This window comes from Tachypleus tridentatus, chromosome 9, assembly GCF_004210375.1.
Source record: "Tachypleus tridentatus isolate NWPU-2018 chromosome 9, ASM421037v1, whole genome shotgun sequence".
NCBI lineage: Eukaryota > Metazoa > Arthropoda > Merostomata > Xiphosura > Limulidae > Tachypleus > Tachypleus tridentatus.
This window is the reverse complement of record NC_134833.1, coordinates 36,814,731-36,833,257: the sequence shown is the minus strand read 5'-3', so window position 1 is coordinate 36,833,257 and position 18,527 is coordinate 36,814,731. Positions and strand designations below refer to the sequence as shown.

The window sequence follows — 18,527 nt, the reverse complement described above, 5'->3', positions numbered from 1 at the left end:
TAAATGAGTTGGCATAATTTATACAGTTTGTGTATTGCTAAGCTTCTATGTGATCTATAAAATCAGGTGACTCTGATTTCGAATCATCTGTATACACGAGAATGGAAGGATGGTTTGAAAGAAGTATGGCAAATTGAAGACAGTACTTCCAACTGGGAATACCCGCCTTCTTCAGATGACTAAAAGAAAGGTCACACTTGGGAACGGTAATAAGCCATGGTGTTATTGGCTGTCCAGTGGAGACAGCAACATTATCCAAGGACAGATGCAATTCAGCCAACTGCACCTGGATATGAACACCAAAAGAAAACACAACCCCACGTGTGACGCTATGCTAAAGATCGAACTTTTGAAGTGTACACTGAAGACTGTTACAAATGGCAGAGGTGTAGAGAAAGTTCATGAGACAGTGTACAAACTCTGGACTAGAGAAGCACCATAAGCCCCTGTGCAGAGCTGAAGCCCCAGATGGTGAATGGGGTCTAACATCCTCAAGACAGGTTCTGGCAGAGCCATGGATCAGAAACATATAGTCCAGTTTTGATCAAATGAGAGCACAATAAATACTTTAGCATAGAAAATTTTGCTGTTTTAAAAATGGTCAAATAGCCACACAAACCCATATAAGTGGAAATCTTACAAAATGCCATATCTCCACAAAGCCTTCTCTTGGTAACAAAAACAGAAAAAGCTGTTTACTCTTGAGAAAGGCTTCCCTGATTGACGTTTCAAGTCGAATCAGGTGGTCCATGATGAAGTCCCATCATCAAAACACACACTGAGTGAATGAAAGAAGGTTTGATTCAAGGAATAAAAAAAAACAACAAACAAACTACCCTTTCTTACAGAGACAGCTTGTCAAAGCCATTGAACAGTAGTTTTAAGAATTCTTGGGATCTTTCACAAGCTTAGAAAAAGGGAAGACAATAGTCTGGTGCCAATATCAGGAAAAGCATTCACCTTCTATATCCAGTTCAAAACAACCATAAGAGTAAGAAGAAAGGCAAGAGAGATATAGTGCAGCATCTTGTGGTGAATATCATGAGGTGACCAGATCAACAAAGAGCAAGCTTGAGTTCCACATGTGTAAAGAAGCAATTATAGTCAATAAAGACAATCAACCCAAAAGGAAAGAGGTGATCACACTGCCATAGTCTTGATGACTAAGAAGATGGGGGATGAAGTAGAAGTGTTAGATGCACAAGAAAAGTTTTGCTAAGAATAGCAGCAATGCTCTCAGCATCAGCAAATTAAAAAAAACCAAAAAAAAAACACCCTTTCTTACAGAGACAGCTTGTCAAAGCCATTGAACAGTAGTTTTAAGAATTCTTGGGATCTTTCACAAGCTTAGAAAAAGGGAAGACAATAGTCTGGTGCCAATATCAGGAAAAGCATTCTCCTTCTATATCCAGTTCAAAACAACCATAAGAATAAGAAGAAAGGCAAGAGAGATATAGTGCAGCATCTTGTGGTGAATATCATCAGGTGACCAGATCAACAAAGAGCAAGCTTGAGTTCCACATGTGTAAAGAAGCAATTATAGTCAATAAAGACAATCAACCCAAAAGGAAAGAGGTGATCACACTGCCATAGTCTTGATGACTAAGAAGATGGAGGATGAAGTAGAAGTGTTAGATGCACAAGAAAAGTTTTGCTAAGAATAGCAGCAATGCTCTCAGCATCAGCAAATTAAAAGGGGAGCAGAAATATACTGCCTACTGATGTTCTGAATCTTGTCCCAAATGACTTTGGAACTGGTGCTATAAGAGATGCTAGTTGTGTACTTAATCCAAGATTTCTTCTGGCTTTGATATCTTACCTGCTGAGAATATGCATGGGCCTGCTGAAAAGAGAGGAAGTTTAAAAGTGTGGAATACCTAGAAAATATATCGCAGGCCCATTCTTGAGCCTTCAGTGGTATATGACAGGATTTCACTATGGATAAGGATACCATGGAAAACATATCAATGTTTTAGGAATACATTGTGCAGCTAGCTGCCTGGACAATACAGTTCAGTTACTGTTGCCATGCAGTCATCTATTGATGGGTTACAGATGACAATAGAATCAAGTTCTAAGAGACCAGTGAAAGAGAGTCATTTGGCCTGGTCTAGTTTCCATCAATGCACACAGGTTGGGTGGCATCGCCAATGGCTAGTCTCTCTCAAAATGACAGAAAAATTATCACTGCCCTGTGGGTCAGTCAACTCTTCACTGAAAGTGAGAAAAAGTGAATGGCAGCAGACAGAGATCAATAGCAGTAAAAGAATGGTTAGGTGCATGAAAATAAGTATATGAACCAGTACAGAAGAGAGAAAGGTTGTGATCCAAGAGCACGTATGCTATGGAATGACTCCTCCCCAACAGCATCAGAACTGCTCCAGATGAGACTATGTATATGAAAATCCTCCAGGATTAAAAAGGGAGACAATAACTGTTCAATGAGGGCATCAAGGTCTGACTGATAATAGGTATCTCCAGGAGATAAGTAGAGAGAACATAGTGTTGGTACTACACAAGGACACACGGATAGCTAATGGTCTCCAAGGGTGTAGAGTGAAAAAGACAGGGTGCACTCATGCTGACTGGCCAGCAGTGCCACCTCTCCATTACACAACCTGTCATTTCTGTACAAAGAAAACTGCCAAAAGGTGACTGTTTCAGCATGTTTCAGAAACGTTTCCTGTAAGGAGAGACACACAGAATGATAAGAATCCATCAAATACTTAATGTCATCTATATTCAAAGAAAAACCTTGACAGTTTCACTGTATCAAATTGGCCATTTTTATTCAGGTGAGGGAGAGCTATTCTGTTTTTGACCATGTTCTCTTTCATTGAGAGGAGGTCGTTTGACCTCCATGGATCCTGCCTTGGGTCGAGTAGGTAGGTCTCTGTTTGTGAACAAAGATTCCAGCAACTGAGGGTGTGAATGATTAATTGTTCTGGAGAAAAAGACAAATCCAGGGAAACAGCTGAATCTGGATCCAAAAGAAGTAGACCCAGGAAGCCACCTCAAGGAAAGGGGAGGGGGGCACAGATATGGAAGTAGACATAGACTTGTTAACTCTTTTAACCATGGAGAGCAAATGACTATTGTAGGCATGGATAGACCTGTTTGCACTCCCACTGTAGAAGTGAAACAGAGCACGTCAGCTTATGTCCAAGACGGTGTGGCGTACAATAACTTCCGAGTCTCTGGGTAGAAGATATTGTTCACAGTCTTCAAATGTTGCACTGAGAATGAGAATAAGGGGTGAGTGAACCATTACAGTTAACACAGTGTGGTTCCAGTTCACACTCAAAGGTGTCATGGTTTTTGCCACTACAATGAGCACATGTTAAAGAACCACAATATGATGTCTTTGAGTAACTGAACCATTAACACTCAAAACATCTGAAAAAGTTAGGAATGTATGGCTATACCTTACAGTTCAGATAACCTTCCTTGACTGTGGCAGATGGACACAGTGATGTAAATGTCCATATCAGAACATTAGTAGGCAGCATAATTCTGTCTTTGTGAGGGGAGATTCAGCACACCGCAGAAATACCTTGGCTAGAAAAACCAGTGAGGATCTCTGACTCTGGAATGTTCTTAAAGTCCCTCTCAACAATAACTCCTCTTGAGAAATACTTCCCACATTCATTATCTGAGAAGTTCTCAAGGCAGATGTCTCCCTTTTTAATTCAAAAGGAATTAGAGGGGATTGCTCACTACAACACACTAAACTCCTCCAGAATTCAAAGAGTTTGGGGATATATACCCATTGAGGTTACTCCACATGCTACCCTGTATTTCTCAAGAGGAGTTATTGTTGAGAAAGACTTTAAGAACATTATTCCAAGACCATCCATCTACAAACATTCAAGGCCAAAGTGGTTTGTTAGGGTTGGATCCCTCAATCACCAGGATCCTCTCCGCCCCTCCATGGGTTGCCATACACTGCAAATGTAGGTGGATGTTCAGATCCCAGGAAGGTAAACTGAAAGTACAGAGCCTTCACTGGGAGGTTCCCTCACTACATACAGGAATCCACCTCAAGATTTTTTTTTAACATTACTGTTTTATTAAACAGTAGATGCCCTTTCTTAATGTCTCACTTATATATATAAAAAAAAAAACTCACTTCATAAAATAATATATTTTTTCAATACAATGCACATTTACTTCTCTTAAAAAACATTATTTTCACCTTTTTTACAGAAGATTTTAAGCAGAAGACCTGCATAACAGCTTTGAGAATGTCATTTTTCTAAGAGCACATAAAAACACTTGCAGGGTTAACATTACTGTTTTAGGTAGAATAGGGGTATGAGGTACTTCAGCACAAACCAAAGATTTTGAAACATAGCCCACTTGACTGAAATTGAATTTCAAGCATTTTTTAGGATGGCTAATTCTTGTTTCTTGAGCTAAATATAAGCATTTACAAGGGAGCTAAGCCTTGTCTTTGGAGCAACTTTAGTTACAAAATTTGTTTGAAAACAAATCCCCTACAAATGTCAGCCTACTACACCATTCCCTTAATTAAGCAAAGCCTTCCAACGTAATGGACAAGACAAATATTATAAAACAGCAAGCTTGGCACAATTTATCCTAATGAAACCTTTCACTTTCTGCTGTTGTAGGATGTCTGTTCATCACACAATGCAAGTGGTCAGGTGGGGAAAACCTGCATTTTTTTTTAATTCATTGAGAACCTAGATACATAAATTTTAGGAGAATAATTTTCTTTCAGTACTTTTTAGAGATTCATGCATTTTGTTATATTTGTATTAGAGCATTTGAGTAAGAAAATATCAGAAATGATTTTAATAATTTAACATTTATTCCATTAAAAATTGTATCTCAAACAAAATTTTTAACAATCAGTTCCCGAACTGAAAATGTAATGAAATTATCAACTACAAATTGTCGGTTAAAGGCTTTTGCTTATACTTCTTAAAAGTATAAATATATACTGTGTTGTTTTTTGGGCTTAGAATTATTCTACAGTATGTGTATGTGACTTGTTGGTGACAAATTTAACAATAAATGAACAGTATTTACTCATTTGTTTTCAAAACAATATATACATTTCAAACTAGTTTAATGTACATATAACAAATTATTCACACTATAGAGATCATACTCACTATATGGTTCTCTTCTTGTTCATAGTCCACTTAGGCATATTCAATTACTTTAGAATTTCAGTTGACAAGCCAAACTACCTTTTCCTATTTCTATCATACTAGTATTCTTTGTATAATTAATTTACAATTTTGGCAGGAGTTACCACAATTGTATACTGCTCTTTTGGTAATAATTTGGTCTTCATTCTTCAAAATATCCTCTGTTCCTTTTGTCAAAGTGAACTCAAACTGATTCAGTTACTTCAGAACAACACTTTGATGGAATAAATTATTATTCTTATTCTCCTTTTCTACTGTTAGTCTTACTCTAACATATGAAACATTAAACCTATCACTTCGACTGAAGTTAACTTCACTCTGAACTTTTCTTTGGCTGTGACATTACTCCCTTCTGCTACTGTCTGTGTCTCTGCTGTTTCCTGCTCATCTCATACTATTTATATATTTATTACTAAATTATCTATTCGCTACATCATTGCAGAGATGCCAACCATTAAGATTTTGGTGTATACATTATGACGATACGCTCATACAGTCAAATATTACAACTTGTTGCAACTCCCAAATTATTATATATTATATAGGCCTATACAATAAAGTGATAAATTGTTCTCCCAGGACTTGAAAGGGGTGAAAAGAAAATTTCTAGTGAGATACAAATAAATTTTGATAATAAATAAAAGACACAGTCTAAATGGCTACTTGCAATAGTCATGTCTGTGTTTGAAATAACAAAAAATATTTGTATCTCCGATGTCTACCAATAGTTTGAGTGCAGTGCTTCTCCATACTGGGTACGTGGGGGGAATCCATAGTTACGTTATCAGTGCTTGTCAGCCAATCAGCTCTCGCGTAGATTGGTATTTCTCGTTTTCTAAGTGGCATAGAAACACCAATGCAATCTTTCACAAGATGGAAAAAAGAGGCCTTGTTCCCCAGATTGTCTTGTTTCTGGCAAATCTAAAAGGACTAAAACTGTGAATCAAAAATTTAGGAAATAGTATAGTGCAAAATATCCGGTCATTGCATCAAAAGTCAGTGACAGTCATGCGTTTTGTACAGTTTGTCACATCAATTTTTCTGTGGCACATGGCGGGATAAACGATTGTTCCAGACATATAAAATCGACATCTCACCAACAAAAGGCGGAGGCAAAGACAAAAACGATGCAGATAAAGACATTTATGAGTAAGAATTCAGAATATGAAACCATAAATGCAGAAGTGATGTTCACGCAATTCATCATTGCTCATAATTTATCCCTAGCTGTAGCCGATCATGCAGGACATCTATTCAGAAAAATGTTCCCAGACTCTAATACAGCAAAAAAATATGGCTGTGCTAGAACCAAAACTACAGCCATTGTACAAATGTTGGGTTGTGAAGATGACAAAATGATTTCAAGCATACTTACTAACAGTGTTTACAGTTTAGCCACAGATGGATCCACAGATGTGGATGACTCAAAACTGTATCCAGTGGTTGTACGATATCTATACAGGTTCTGTCTACAATCATTATGCTCAGTCATTTGAAATAGTTGGCATCTCCATCATTGACATCAATGAGTTACACACACAACTTCCAATAACCATCTGCTTTTAACTCACTAATAATAAAAAACACAGTCATAAAATATTCATTCAGAAAATGAAGTAAATATTAATATCTACACTAAACAGTCTTTTATATCATGAAAGAAATATTCCCCATTTCTTTGCAAATACACATCAGTATTATGACAATCTACTTCAATTATTTTATAAAATCACTGGAAACCCTATAAAGTCACCTTTAAACTTCTTTAAGATTGTGTCTCAGAAAACCTAGTACACTCCACACAAAAACTCATCTAAAATCCATTCCACAATCAAACAAAAACTAACATCAGATGAGGATAGACAAATTGATAGATAACCTCACGAACGACTAGATGTGTGCATTAGAAAAACAAAACAGAAAAACAAGTCTATAGGATTTACTTAATTACGTATTTGTGATAAAGTTATTAACTGTGTAAATCTAGCAGCTGCTTTGCAAAAAAGGAACCAGTGCTGGGTTTGTTTTTCACCAAGATATTTCGATAAGACTGAATTTGTAGAGAAACTTAAGAACATCTAACATTTTAATTATTAACAATTTTATTTATGTAAATGAAAGTATATTAATAATACAATATCCTTATAAACAGTGCTAAACAAAAATAACTTCCTAGTTATGCTAACTGAAAACATAACTGCTCAACACAGTACTTGTGTCTTTGAAAAATACTGCAAAGTTTTCTTTTCTATATAATTCACTCTACAGTTCTTTTTTGATAATACTTAAAAACTGTTATTTTAAATAATATATACATACATACATACACACGCACACACAATGTTCAAATTAGTCATTTTTTTAATGTAATGCTCTTCTATTCATAACATACGTATATATAAACATTTAGCACAGTATGTAAGAATACTAAAATTGAACAAATTAATAAAACTATAAACTTTTGCTTCTTACATTCAAATATTTATAACTTTTACTTCCATTCACAACAAGATTTCAAAAATATCATTCCAAAATTTGATTCCATAACTTGATTGCAAATGGTTTATGAAGACCCACATTTTATCTAATACTTTGGCAAAGTATTCATATTTCATAACACGTGTTTAACTGCAGAACAAAAGTATGATCCGGGCTAAAATTATAAACATCAAGTTAAGAGTATGCTTAAAATTGACTTAAGTTCCTTGGAGGAAATTAGGTGAGAGACAAATTATCTTCGCAGTCTACCACTATGACTCGTTAGAATTTTTTAACCTACAAATATGCAATGTAAAAAATCCTATTCAAGTAAGTAAACAGGTATATGAAAATATGATTAAAAGTACTAATAATTCCAACTGAAATGGGTTATAAACACATTTTAACTACAGTAACAGGATAATACAATGGTTTATTTTGCAACAAATGCATTCACTTCAATAATATAACAATACAAATCTTTCTCTCTATAAATATATATACACACATATACTCAAAGTCTCACTAATTTATTAGCAGTTAAAATTCAATGAGAATGTCTATTTATTTGCACATCACAGTAACTAACACTTGTTGCTGTGTAGCAAATTAAAATACATTCTCTAGCATATAATTAAAAAATTATTTTCTCCTTACAATCTGCTTAAATTTACCCCTCAACTTCTTCACAACAAATTCACAACAATGTTAATGAAAGTTCACCAAACTTCAAGAAGATATATGTATATATACATGGTCAAAGTATACCAAATTTTGATGTTTGATGAAAAAACCAAGTTGAAATTAGCACTACTGTTTTTCTTTGATTTTAAAATCACTGAAAACATCTGTCCAAAACAAACTTACTTGTGATGACACTTTTCTTCCTGATCCATAATTAGCAGCATCTAGGTAGTTTTCATTTTGACTGCATATAGGATCCGAGTAACAGTCTGATCCAATGTTTTTTTTCGTACCAATCTTATCAAAGTTGTAACAATTATAATGACATTCAGAAGAACCATTTCCCACAGAGACATGAACATCTTCTGAAACTCTGGGTCCCCAAGCTCCTGGTGAAGTAATATCAGATGAGCTGAAACAAAAAGCAAACCAATTCACAATATTTTTTTGCTTTTTTACAAAATGTGAGTTGTCATTATAATTATCTTTCTTTTTCAAAGCACTTAAACATAGGAGGTAATAGTTTTGAGTTAATAGGCACTTCACAGAACAAAAAATTAATACAATAGAACCAATGTTTTTTCTTTACAATCACTAAATACACAGAGTTGAATATATTATATTAAAGGAATTTTGGAATCTGACAATGTTTTTATAATCTAAATTGCTACACTTGGTCATGTTCTACTTGATGACCATACATCTTGACAACTGCCCTGCAAAGTACAGGGTGTTCTGGAAGTCACTGTGCAGTTTTGAAAGCAGTGATAACAGCATTCATTCAGTCTATTTAAAGCCAACAACTGATAGCGGTGTTTAGAAACAAAATAAGAAGGATCTAAGCCTGTATTGATGCCAATGAGGGTCACTTTCAACATTGTTTATAATTTTCATTCATATTTACCTCCTGTATTCTACATTGAAACATGTCTGATAATAAATATAGAAGTGCACAGTGACGTTCCGAACACCCTGTATTTTCCACTACAAAAGGTTCTGAAGTATGGCAGTCATTTATAAATCACAACCACTTCTCTCTGAAGGTACAAAGATGATGCTCCCTAGTTTAAACAGTCTAATTGCACAGAAATCCACATGTTACATCCAGCAACTATTTTTATATACCTTCTTATGAAACAGCATGCATGCCTATTTCAGATTCCATCTGTTTGGATGAGCATGTTTTATAAGCAGTTTAAATAAATGTAACTCAAGTAGTATTCCCAGATGGAGATCTTTTTTCATTGTGTATTGTTGCTTGGGACCCACTGATGGTGTTTTTTGCTAGAGTATTTTTTTTCACGGATTCTCATCTGTTACAAAATTTCCAATTTAACACATTTTTATGATCTGAGTGTAGTAGTATTTTGAACTGAAAAGAGATGTTACATACAATTCTAACAAAGTATCTCTTTTTCAGTGGCATCACACTATCTACAAGTTACTATGCAATGTTGCAGCGTAGTTCTTATATACTTAATTCCAATTGAAAGTGGCAACAGTCTTCCATGCTTTGTGTAAAGAATTAGGGGAAAGAATTTGCACTGGGAAGACACCTGAAAGCTCCTTGAACCTAATCAGACTTAACTGATACAAAGGTCTTTTTACTGGAAAAAGTGCAATGGGTAACCACAAAACCTAATTTGAAAAGCCAGCATGCATGTTTGTTTTGGAATTTCGCACAAAGCTACTCGAGGGCTATCTGTGCTAGCCGTCCCTAATTTAGCAGTGTAAGACTAGAGGGAAGGCAGCTAGTCATCACCACCCACCGCCAACTCTCGGGCTACTCTTTTACCAACGAATAGTGGGATTGACCGTAACATTATACACCCCCACGGCTGGGAGGGCGAGCATGTTTAGCTCGACGCGGGCACGAACCCACACGACCCTCGGATTACGAGTCGCACGCCTTACGAGCTTGGCCATGCCAGGCTGTTTACCAGCATGCATGAATCAAGGAAGTGGGAAGACTGGTGCTGGCTTTTTCAGTGTTAGTTCATTAAAGGAATGATCTGAAATGTGGTCTTGTAGAAAACCCTATCTCAACAGTGGGAACATTTGTAGTAAAGGTGGATGAGTTTTAATATTTTCCCATTACCCATGCCTCAATTAAGATTTCAGGAAATAAGTATATCTTATGAGGCAAACATACCACTCGGTAGACTCCAAGAAGTTAACTGTATAATAGTGAAAACAGGTAAGGAAATAGAAAGAGGCACTTCACCATAAAATATAGGGTGTAGAGGGATGAACAGTGACTGAAGAAAGGTGATTTCCTGAAAAAAAAAAAAAAAAAACAAATGCCAGATGGTGAAGTTAATCAGAGAAAAAGCTGTTTGGCTGTGCCCATTTTCAGCTAAGAAACTTGTCCAAAGGTCTTCAAAAGTGATTGGCCAAAGTGAGTCAAGTGGATTTGGTGTGATATGATACAACCTACAAGCATTTCAATTCAGGGAGGCATATGTGATTCAGATGAGTTGATTAATCCATCCTGTAAGTGCAGAGAATGAAAGTTTCTTGAAAGAGTAGTAGTTTCATGACAAAAATAAATGACTGTGAGAACTCAAAATTGTGCTGTATGTACCAAATAATACTTGACCACTAAACTGGACATGAGAGATGATCAGGATTAGTATGATCATACAAGGCTGCACCTAAAGAAAAAGATCAGTCTCTCTCCCAAGCCACCCAAGTCATTGGAAGGAATGAGTGTTCAGAAAACAAGCTCAAAGAAGTACAAGAGGCATCCAATGCATAAACACCAGATCTGTAACAACCACAAATATGATGGACAAGGAACTGGTCTTGAGATATAGTGAGTATAAGAAGCAAGTGGCCAATGGTTCAAATGGGGCTTTTATACAAGCAGCTGGGCAAAGGAATTGCACAAACGAGACAGTGAATAAGGAAGGACTAGAACCAAATGAAAAGAACAGGGGAACAAAAGATTAAACCATAGAAAAAAAGTCAAAAGGTAGTCAACACATGTTTGCCCAATTATCTGTAATGGTATGAAAACAACAATCCTCAGTCAAACTACCAGGTAAATACAACAAAAATGTGGGAAACAGTAGAACAGCCTGGTGGGAAAAAGTCACAAATAGATTAGCACTGAAAGAATGTCACTTTCAATGACAGACAGAGATTAAATGGGCAACACAAATGGAAGAAAAAGGTTAAAAAATCAGAGAAACATTACTGTCAAGACTGGACAAATCCCACACACAAAGAAATGACACATCTAGGTGGAAGAGATAAATGAGATTGTGATAAGAGTACCTTGGACTGTAGCAGAAGTTCATTGGACAAAGGTTGGTGAAAAAGAGGAAACTAAGACACAACTGGCCAAAAGAGGACTACCAACAGGACTTTACAAGGAGTAACATTGATCAAATTCAAAATATGAGAGAAGGTGAAGGTAAAGAAAAGGATACACATTCTTCAAGAGATGAGACCAGTTCTTGCCAAGGACATTCACAGCCAGAGCAGATGGATGAGGTACCCAGGATCAAAGGAAGAAAAGTCTGATATTGAGAGAAGTGTCAAAAGTGGACCCAACTCGGAATAAAGATGAGAGAAGAACAGGAAAAATCTTGTTCAATCAAGAGAGATGATCTACCACAATGTTCAAAGCTACCAAGGCATAACAGATGGTTTACAAACCTTGTGGGAGTTGGCCCAAAATAGAAAGTCCAATGCGTCTTGAACACAAAGGTGGCTGGAGCAAGCCCCACCCCTGATGATTGATACAGAAAATGCCTGAAGAACTTTCAGAGTGGATTATAATAATGTGACCCACATGTCAAGGTAAAGAATAAGAACATGGGCCATAGACAGTCAAAAGTTCCAAAACAGTGATGTGGAAAGTAGTCTCCATGAGACCAAACCCCTGAGGATGTGAAGTCATCCAAAGATGCTTCTCAACCTGTAACAGAGGCATCAAGGAATAGATGAAGACCTGGACATGGGATAGGGGGAGTGTATTGGAATGCTTACTGTAATGTTGGCACAATTCAGCCACAAAGACAGATACTTGAGAAAAGGTGGTAGCAGCATTACAAGAGAAAACAAAAGATCACACTATATATTCCAATAGTCTCTCAAAGTCCATTAAAGAGCCTCATGTAAGCTCAGTCTAAAGAAAAATGTTGGGGAAACATAATACTTATGAAAATAACTTATTGTGCAAGAAGTATAGGACAGATAAGGATCAAGATAATTAGATGCTTTGTGCCTAACAGATGAATGAAGGTGAAGCCCATCCAAGTCAAGAATTAAAAACAACTCCAAGGTGGATCAAGTACTGAGTCAAAGTAAGGAATGACATGGAAGGTTTTCCCATCCAACTCTAATGAGCAGCTTCTTGAAAAAGCGGCATGACTGAGAAAGAGTCTTCTTGAAAAAAACAAAGAGGCACCACTCAACCATATAATAACAGAAACAAAGACTTTGGATGTGGTGAGTAAACAGTCCCATGATTTGTTTGAAGATATTATCCCAGTAAATAAATTAAATAAAATAGGAAGGATGGAGCAATTGGGATATATAAAAAGGAATCTTAAACATCAACCTCAATCATCCATACTCCAGAGGAAATGGAACAATGGAAAGGAAGAAACCTCTTCATCATGAACTATGGAACCCACTAGATAATGGTTGAGAGAAGATAGGATGATGGTGGGATGCTTGTTTCTGCCCTTTATAGGGACAGCTAAAAGAGCAGAATGAAACCATGAGCAGGAGCAAAGGACTCCCTCACTGGCCTCTTGTCCAAAATATCGGATATCACAGCTGTAAAACACAGAAGACACTGAGGATTGGAAGGAAGTGAAAAAGAGAGTTCAGAAGTGAAAAGAGAAGCTGTACATAACATGAATGATTAACTAGCCAGCTGCAAATGGAATATAAAGATCAACAAATAGAAACAAATGTGCTTCCCAAGATATTTGTATTAACTGAATACAAAGGGAAGTATCTGCCAAAAGAATGTACAATAGCAAACTCCACAGAAGGGATGATGAAAAGAAGTAAAAGGGTATTAAATAAGAAAAGAGAGGTAAAGGGTTCAGAGGGTCAAGGAATGAGCATGGTTCGTGAGGTTTGAAAAGAGGAGAAATCAAGTAAGTAAGGAAAGATTGTTATTGGGTAACATTGGCCTGAGTCTCCAAGATGATAAAGAACATGATTTCAGGGTGATGAAAAAATGATAGACAAAAGTCATGGAGGTAAGAAGAGGGAAGAAAAACAGCAAGAAGAGCACCACTTCTCAGAAAGTCCCAACAACAGAGGGACCAAGTAAGCAGAAACAATGCAGAAGACAAAACCATGGCAAAGGTACTGAAATTCACTGATTACAAAAGTGTAATCAGAAAAACTATCAGAATCAGAGTGTAGGGCTTAAGAGAAGAAATGACAAGAGGACAAGTAACAATGGTGATAGGTATGATAAAAGACAGAGAAAAGAAAACTGAACCCTAGTTACTGGAGACAAGGGGTCAGCCTCCCTATGTGGGTTAAAGGGAGTCCGAGAATTATGAATGCATGAGTAGAAAAGCATAAAATAATTTTTGAGTCAAGGAGAATGCAGTATTCGAGATTGTGAACGAAGCTGAATCAGAAAAGTGTGAGAATGGACACACGACTGGAGAAGGAATGGAAAGAATTAAAACAAATATAGGAGAAAATAAAGAATAAACCTGGGAAGTTACAGTTTTTGCAGCAGCTCCATCAACCCTGCAAAAAATTTCACCCAATAGATCTTGCATATTTTCTTTCAAAAATTCCCAGTGAACACAACTATGTTTATTAAACAGCCTTACTTCACTCATTATTCATACAAGGATGTTTTGCATCAAACTTGTCCATATAAAGAAATTTTCATGAGAACTAACTTGAAACTAAATTGAGTAAGTCTTCCTCACAATTTTATTACAACAAAGTGAGAGATGGTTGTGTTTCATTATTCTATCCTTATTATGTTAAATTTTTGCTAATAAATAGAAATGGATAATTTATCATATATTTCTTCCCAGTGTTTCCCAAGGCATAAAATTTGAAAATTATTTTAACAGTATGCTTCTTACAATTTATTGAGATGAACAATACTTGTATCATTTTGGGGAGAAGAGTTTCTTAAAGTAATGACCTTTAAAGATGTTACCTAACTATTTAATGTAACTTGAAATATGTGTGACCTATGTGCGATTAATAAATGTAGTAACACGCACCAACTCATTTTTTAGCAAGACATCTTTCACTTGATGCCATTGTTAAGTTGTGAATTTTCTCACAACAAGATAGATTAATGTGTAGGTGTTAGTACTCTTCATGACCACATGATTCTGTATATTATAATGACTAGGAGCTTTCTATTGTCCATTTCAAAATTCTTGAAAACAACCAAAATCTTTATTTGCAAATGCTTATAACTGATATTTTTAAAATGCTTTTAAAATGCACATAACATTGTTTATAGAAAGTATAGAAAACTGGGAGTTATTTTAATATTTAAATAATACATATTAAATGTATACAAGTACAACTGAAAAAAGTAGTTTTCTTTCACTACACTTTAAAGAGTTTGAACATTCAACAATGCCTACATATTACAGTGAAAACTTTATACTACCAATTCAATTTAGTGAATTTCAAAATTATTTTATTAATCTGAAATTTGGTAACTTGTTTCAAAAATGCATAACTGATGTATATAATGTATGCAGATCTTTTCACAATGGGCTCAGTATAATATACATAAGTTTTTCTACACATCCACACATTAGTATTTTCACCATAACTTTTTATACAGCATGTACATCTTCACAAAATGTTGGTCCCCTACTGGTATAGCAGTAAGTCTACAGATTTACAATGCTAAAAATCAGGGGTTCGATTCCCCTCAGTGGACTCAGGAGATAGCCAGATGTGGCTTTGCAATAAGAAAAACACACATATACACATACAAAATTTGGTAGACTTTTAGTAAAGATTATAAGTATTTTTTACACAAAAAATCATATTTTTAAGGAAATATTTTTACTAAAGATTTATTTGTGAATATATCAAGTCTGTTTCATTACTGGTCTGAGTGCAAAGTGATATCATGTTATGATTAAAAACTATTCTTCCAAAAATCTCAAATATTATTTACATAATCTCTAAAACCTCTTAAATACATTTCAAATGTTGGTTTTCAGTAAGACTTTATATTTTATGTTATTTTCCATATTCTAACTATGAGAAGTTTGTCACTTGACTAAACTTGAAACCATCATAAAAAATTAGGAAAAATATAAATTATGCTTTTTCATGCTAGAAAGACTACATACTATAACACAAAAACACATATGTTTAGTCTAAGTAGCTTAAGTCTCATAATGCTATATATTAATTCTTTTATATTATACTGACCTTCCTATCATGCCTAACCTACATTACTAACTTGTACTGCCTTTTAAGTTTTCACAAGTGGAGGATATCAAAAAAAAATGTTTTAGGTTTTATAAATACATAGAATAACTGAAAAATCATATACAACTATACTGATACCATAGAACTCCACTATAATTTATTAAGCATAGTAACTAAGATGTATTTAGGTTTGAAAAAAAATGAAACTGTAAGCAGACTAAATACAGAACCTACCTAATTAAACTCTTAGTTTAAAAAATGTAGTGGCCTCTTCACATATTAAAATGGCTAAGAAAAACACTAGCTGTCAATTGATTATTCATATGCCATATATTGAAGTGTGTATAGAGGACCATTTCCAAAAATGGAAAGAGGTGAATGGGGCCATTGTGTCTGGTTCAGTATATAAGCCATATCTCAGTAAAATAAAAAGATACGAGGTTCTTATTTTATATTCTAACTTGTTAATATTGGTAACTTTGGTTATTAATTTGTATGATATTACAGACTTAGAATTTTGACATCACAAACATCTAATTTTAAACAATGCTGCATTTAACAAACCATGTATTTTTAAATATTTAATTTTAAGCTAAGAAAATGAATAATTCATAAAATTAAAGTATGAATTATAATCTACAATTTAATTCCAAAATTACTGACATAATTCCATAAAATAGTAGTTCAATAAAATTTTGAATGTGAGTCAACAAAAGTGATATGGCCTTTGACACATGACCCATCACAAAATGATTAACAAATGATAATTCTATAAAGAAATATTAAATACTATTAAAAGTTATTCAGTTATACATATAATCATGACATTTATTCTCCAAGTTATGCCCCTTCTCTAATTTATTTACCACTCCTCTTTGAAGTACAGTATTTGATATAAATTACATATTATAATATAGGTACTACTAAAATAAAGTCTAAGTTCTATAAGCCTTCCATTTTATTTGTTTACAGAGTTCATAAACTTGAAAATAAAACCCATTTGTCACTCTCACCTGTCACATCCTGTATTCACAGATTGCCAATAATTCTCTCTCTAATACTTTGTGCTATCTCATTTATAACAAACAGACAGGCAAAGTTTAAATCTATTGAATAGTACATAACAATATGTTGTTTTCAATAAAGTGTATTATCAATTCATCTTCAGTTTGAAAATACAGGTAATTCTCAGTTTATGTGAATTATGTTTAAGGAATTGGTCATTTAAATCAAATACTATTTCCCATAGAGTATACACAATTCATGTAATCCTAGTGGGAATGCATTAGTCAAGCCTTAATATACTACAAGAGTGCTGCCTATGCTCACATAATGTATCCACAGAAAATATCAACTTCAGTTTGAAGCACAATAAATTGATTTTAATGACTTTGTTGTACAACCAAATGGACCACACAACCATCTGGCTATTGCACAAATAATCATAATGTTATTGTCCTTGTAATGCCACTTCAACTACTGTGCACTGCATTATTACTGATGTTATCGTAATAAAGGGTCTGCATTGGCTAAACCTTCATACACACAGTAAGTAAATGTTTCTATTTGTAACATTACAATAAACAAATCACTTGAAAATCACGTCAATCCAAATTTGTGCTCTTAACTTGAAAAATGATGCTATTCCGTTGATCACATAAATCCCAAAACATGTAAAACAAAACTGCATATATCAAGAACTACCTGTATATCTCATGATGATTAGATACAATAGTTAAATGAATTAATTTAAGCCTTCTTGTCTTATTCAGAAAACCAGTTAAAATATAACAGTTACAGGTAATTGTGTTTTATGAATGTTGTTATTTTCTTAGGTGCATTATCTCAGCAAATAAAAATGAAGTTTACTAGTACTATCATTATAAAAAAGTAAGCTTAAATTTCCATGGTAACAGCAAAAAAACAACAAACAAACAAATGCAAGTAGTTTGTTCATGTTTATCTTTTATTTATTGTAATAAAACTAAATAAAGCAAATTATAAACTTATCATGTTATGTAAGGTTCAACTAAGTAATATAATGAAAAATATTCTTTTTTGAGATTATGTATGCAAGCAGCTTGTGTTATGTCATTCAACACTAATGTGAGCTAAATGTTTAAGTGGTTTACAACTTGGGTGGTAGGATTGTTAGTTAGACATTCAAAAAGTAATAGAACAATAAAATTAAATATAAACAAAGGTAAACTGTTACAAGTCTTAAGTCATTTAGGATAAACAACTGTAATTTTCTGTTACAGTCTACAATCATTCTAGAAAGAAGGGTAATTCAGATTTATTTATTATTTTATGGTGGTTATAAGGTTTGTAAAATCTACCAAGTCTTTATAGACTTAGGGTACAGCACAGGAGCGTAGATCCTGGGGGGTATGGAGGGTATACACCTCCCCTTCATTTTAGGTGGGGGGTATGGTGCATACAATCATTCCCCCATATAGTTTGGTCTGTTAAATTGTTTTATTGCATCACAGGCCTGCAAATTGTGTTTGTTCTTGTGATTCTTGTGTTCTTACCAATCAAATTATATAATTAGGCCTAGATGTAGGCTTTTTCAGTAGCCAAAATGAACATCTTTAATACAGGCGTGCTTCTAAGCTTTTCGATCTAAGTTATAGTTCGTAACTTCGTAAGTATCAGTCAGTAGGCCTAAGTATACATCCAAGTATTGTGGCAACAAGATAACTCTGTGACTGCATGTTTACAGCTTTCAGGTTCACGTAATCAGAGATTACCAATTTGCAAATTGAACAGTCTATA

At 34.6% G+C, this 18,527-nt stretch overlaps 1 protein-coding gene across 3 annotated transcripts in view; it reads right to left on the bottom strand.

The window, feature by feature from the left end:
* Positions 1–18,527, bottom strand: part of LOC143225067 (uncharacterized) — an 80,105-nt gene that overhangs the window by 35,283 nt on the left and 26,295 nt on the right. For all 3 annotated transcript variants that reach the window (XM_076453768.1, XM_076453766.1, XM_076453767.1), the window contains exon 6: positions 8,523–8,751. In XM_076453768.1, the coding sequence (XP_076309883.1) occupies positions 8,523–8,751 (229 nt within the window). The remainder of the gene's footprint in view (positions 1–8,522; positions 8,752–18,527) is intronic.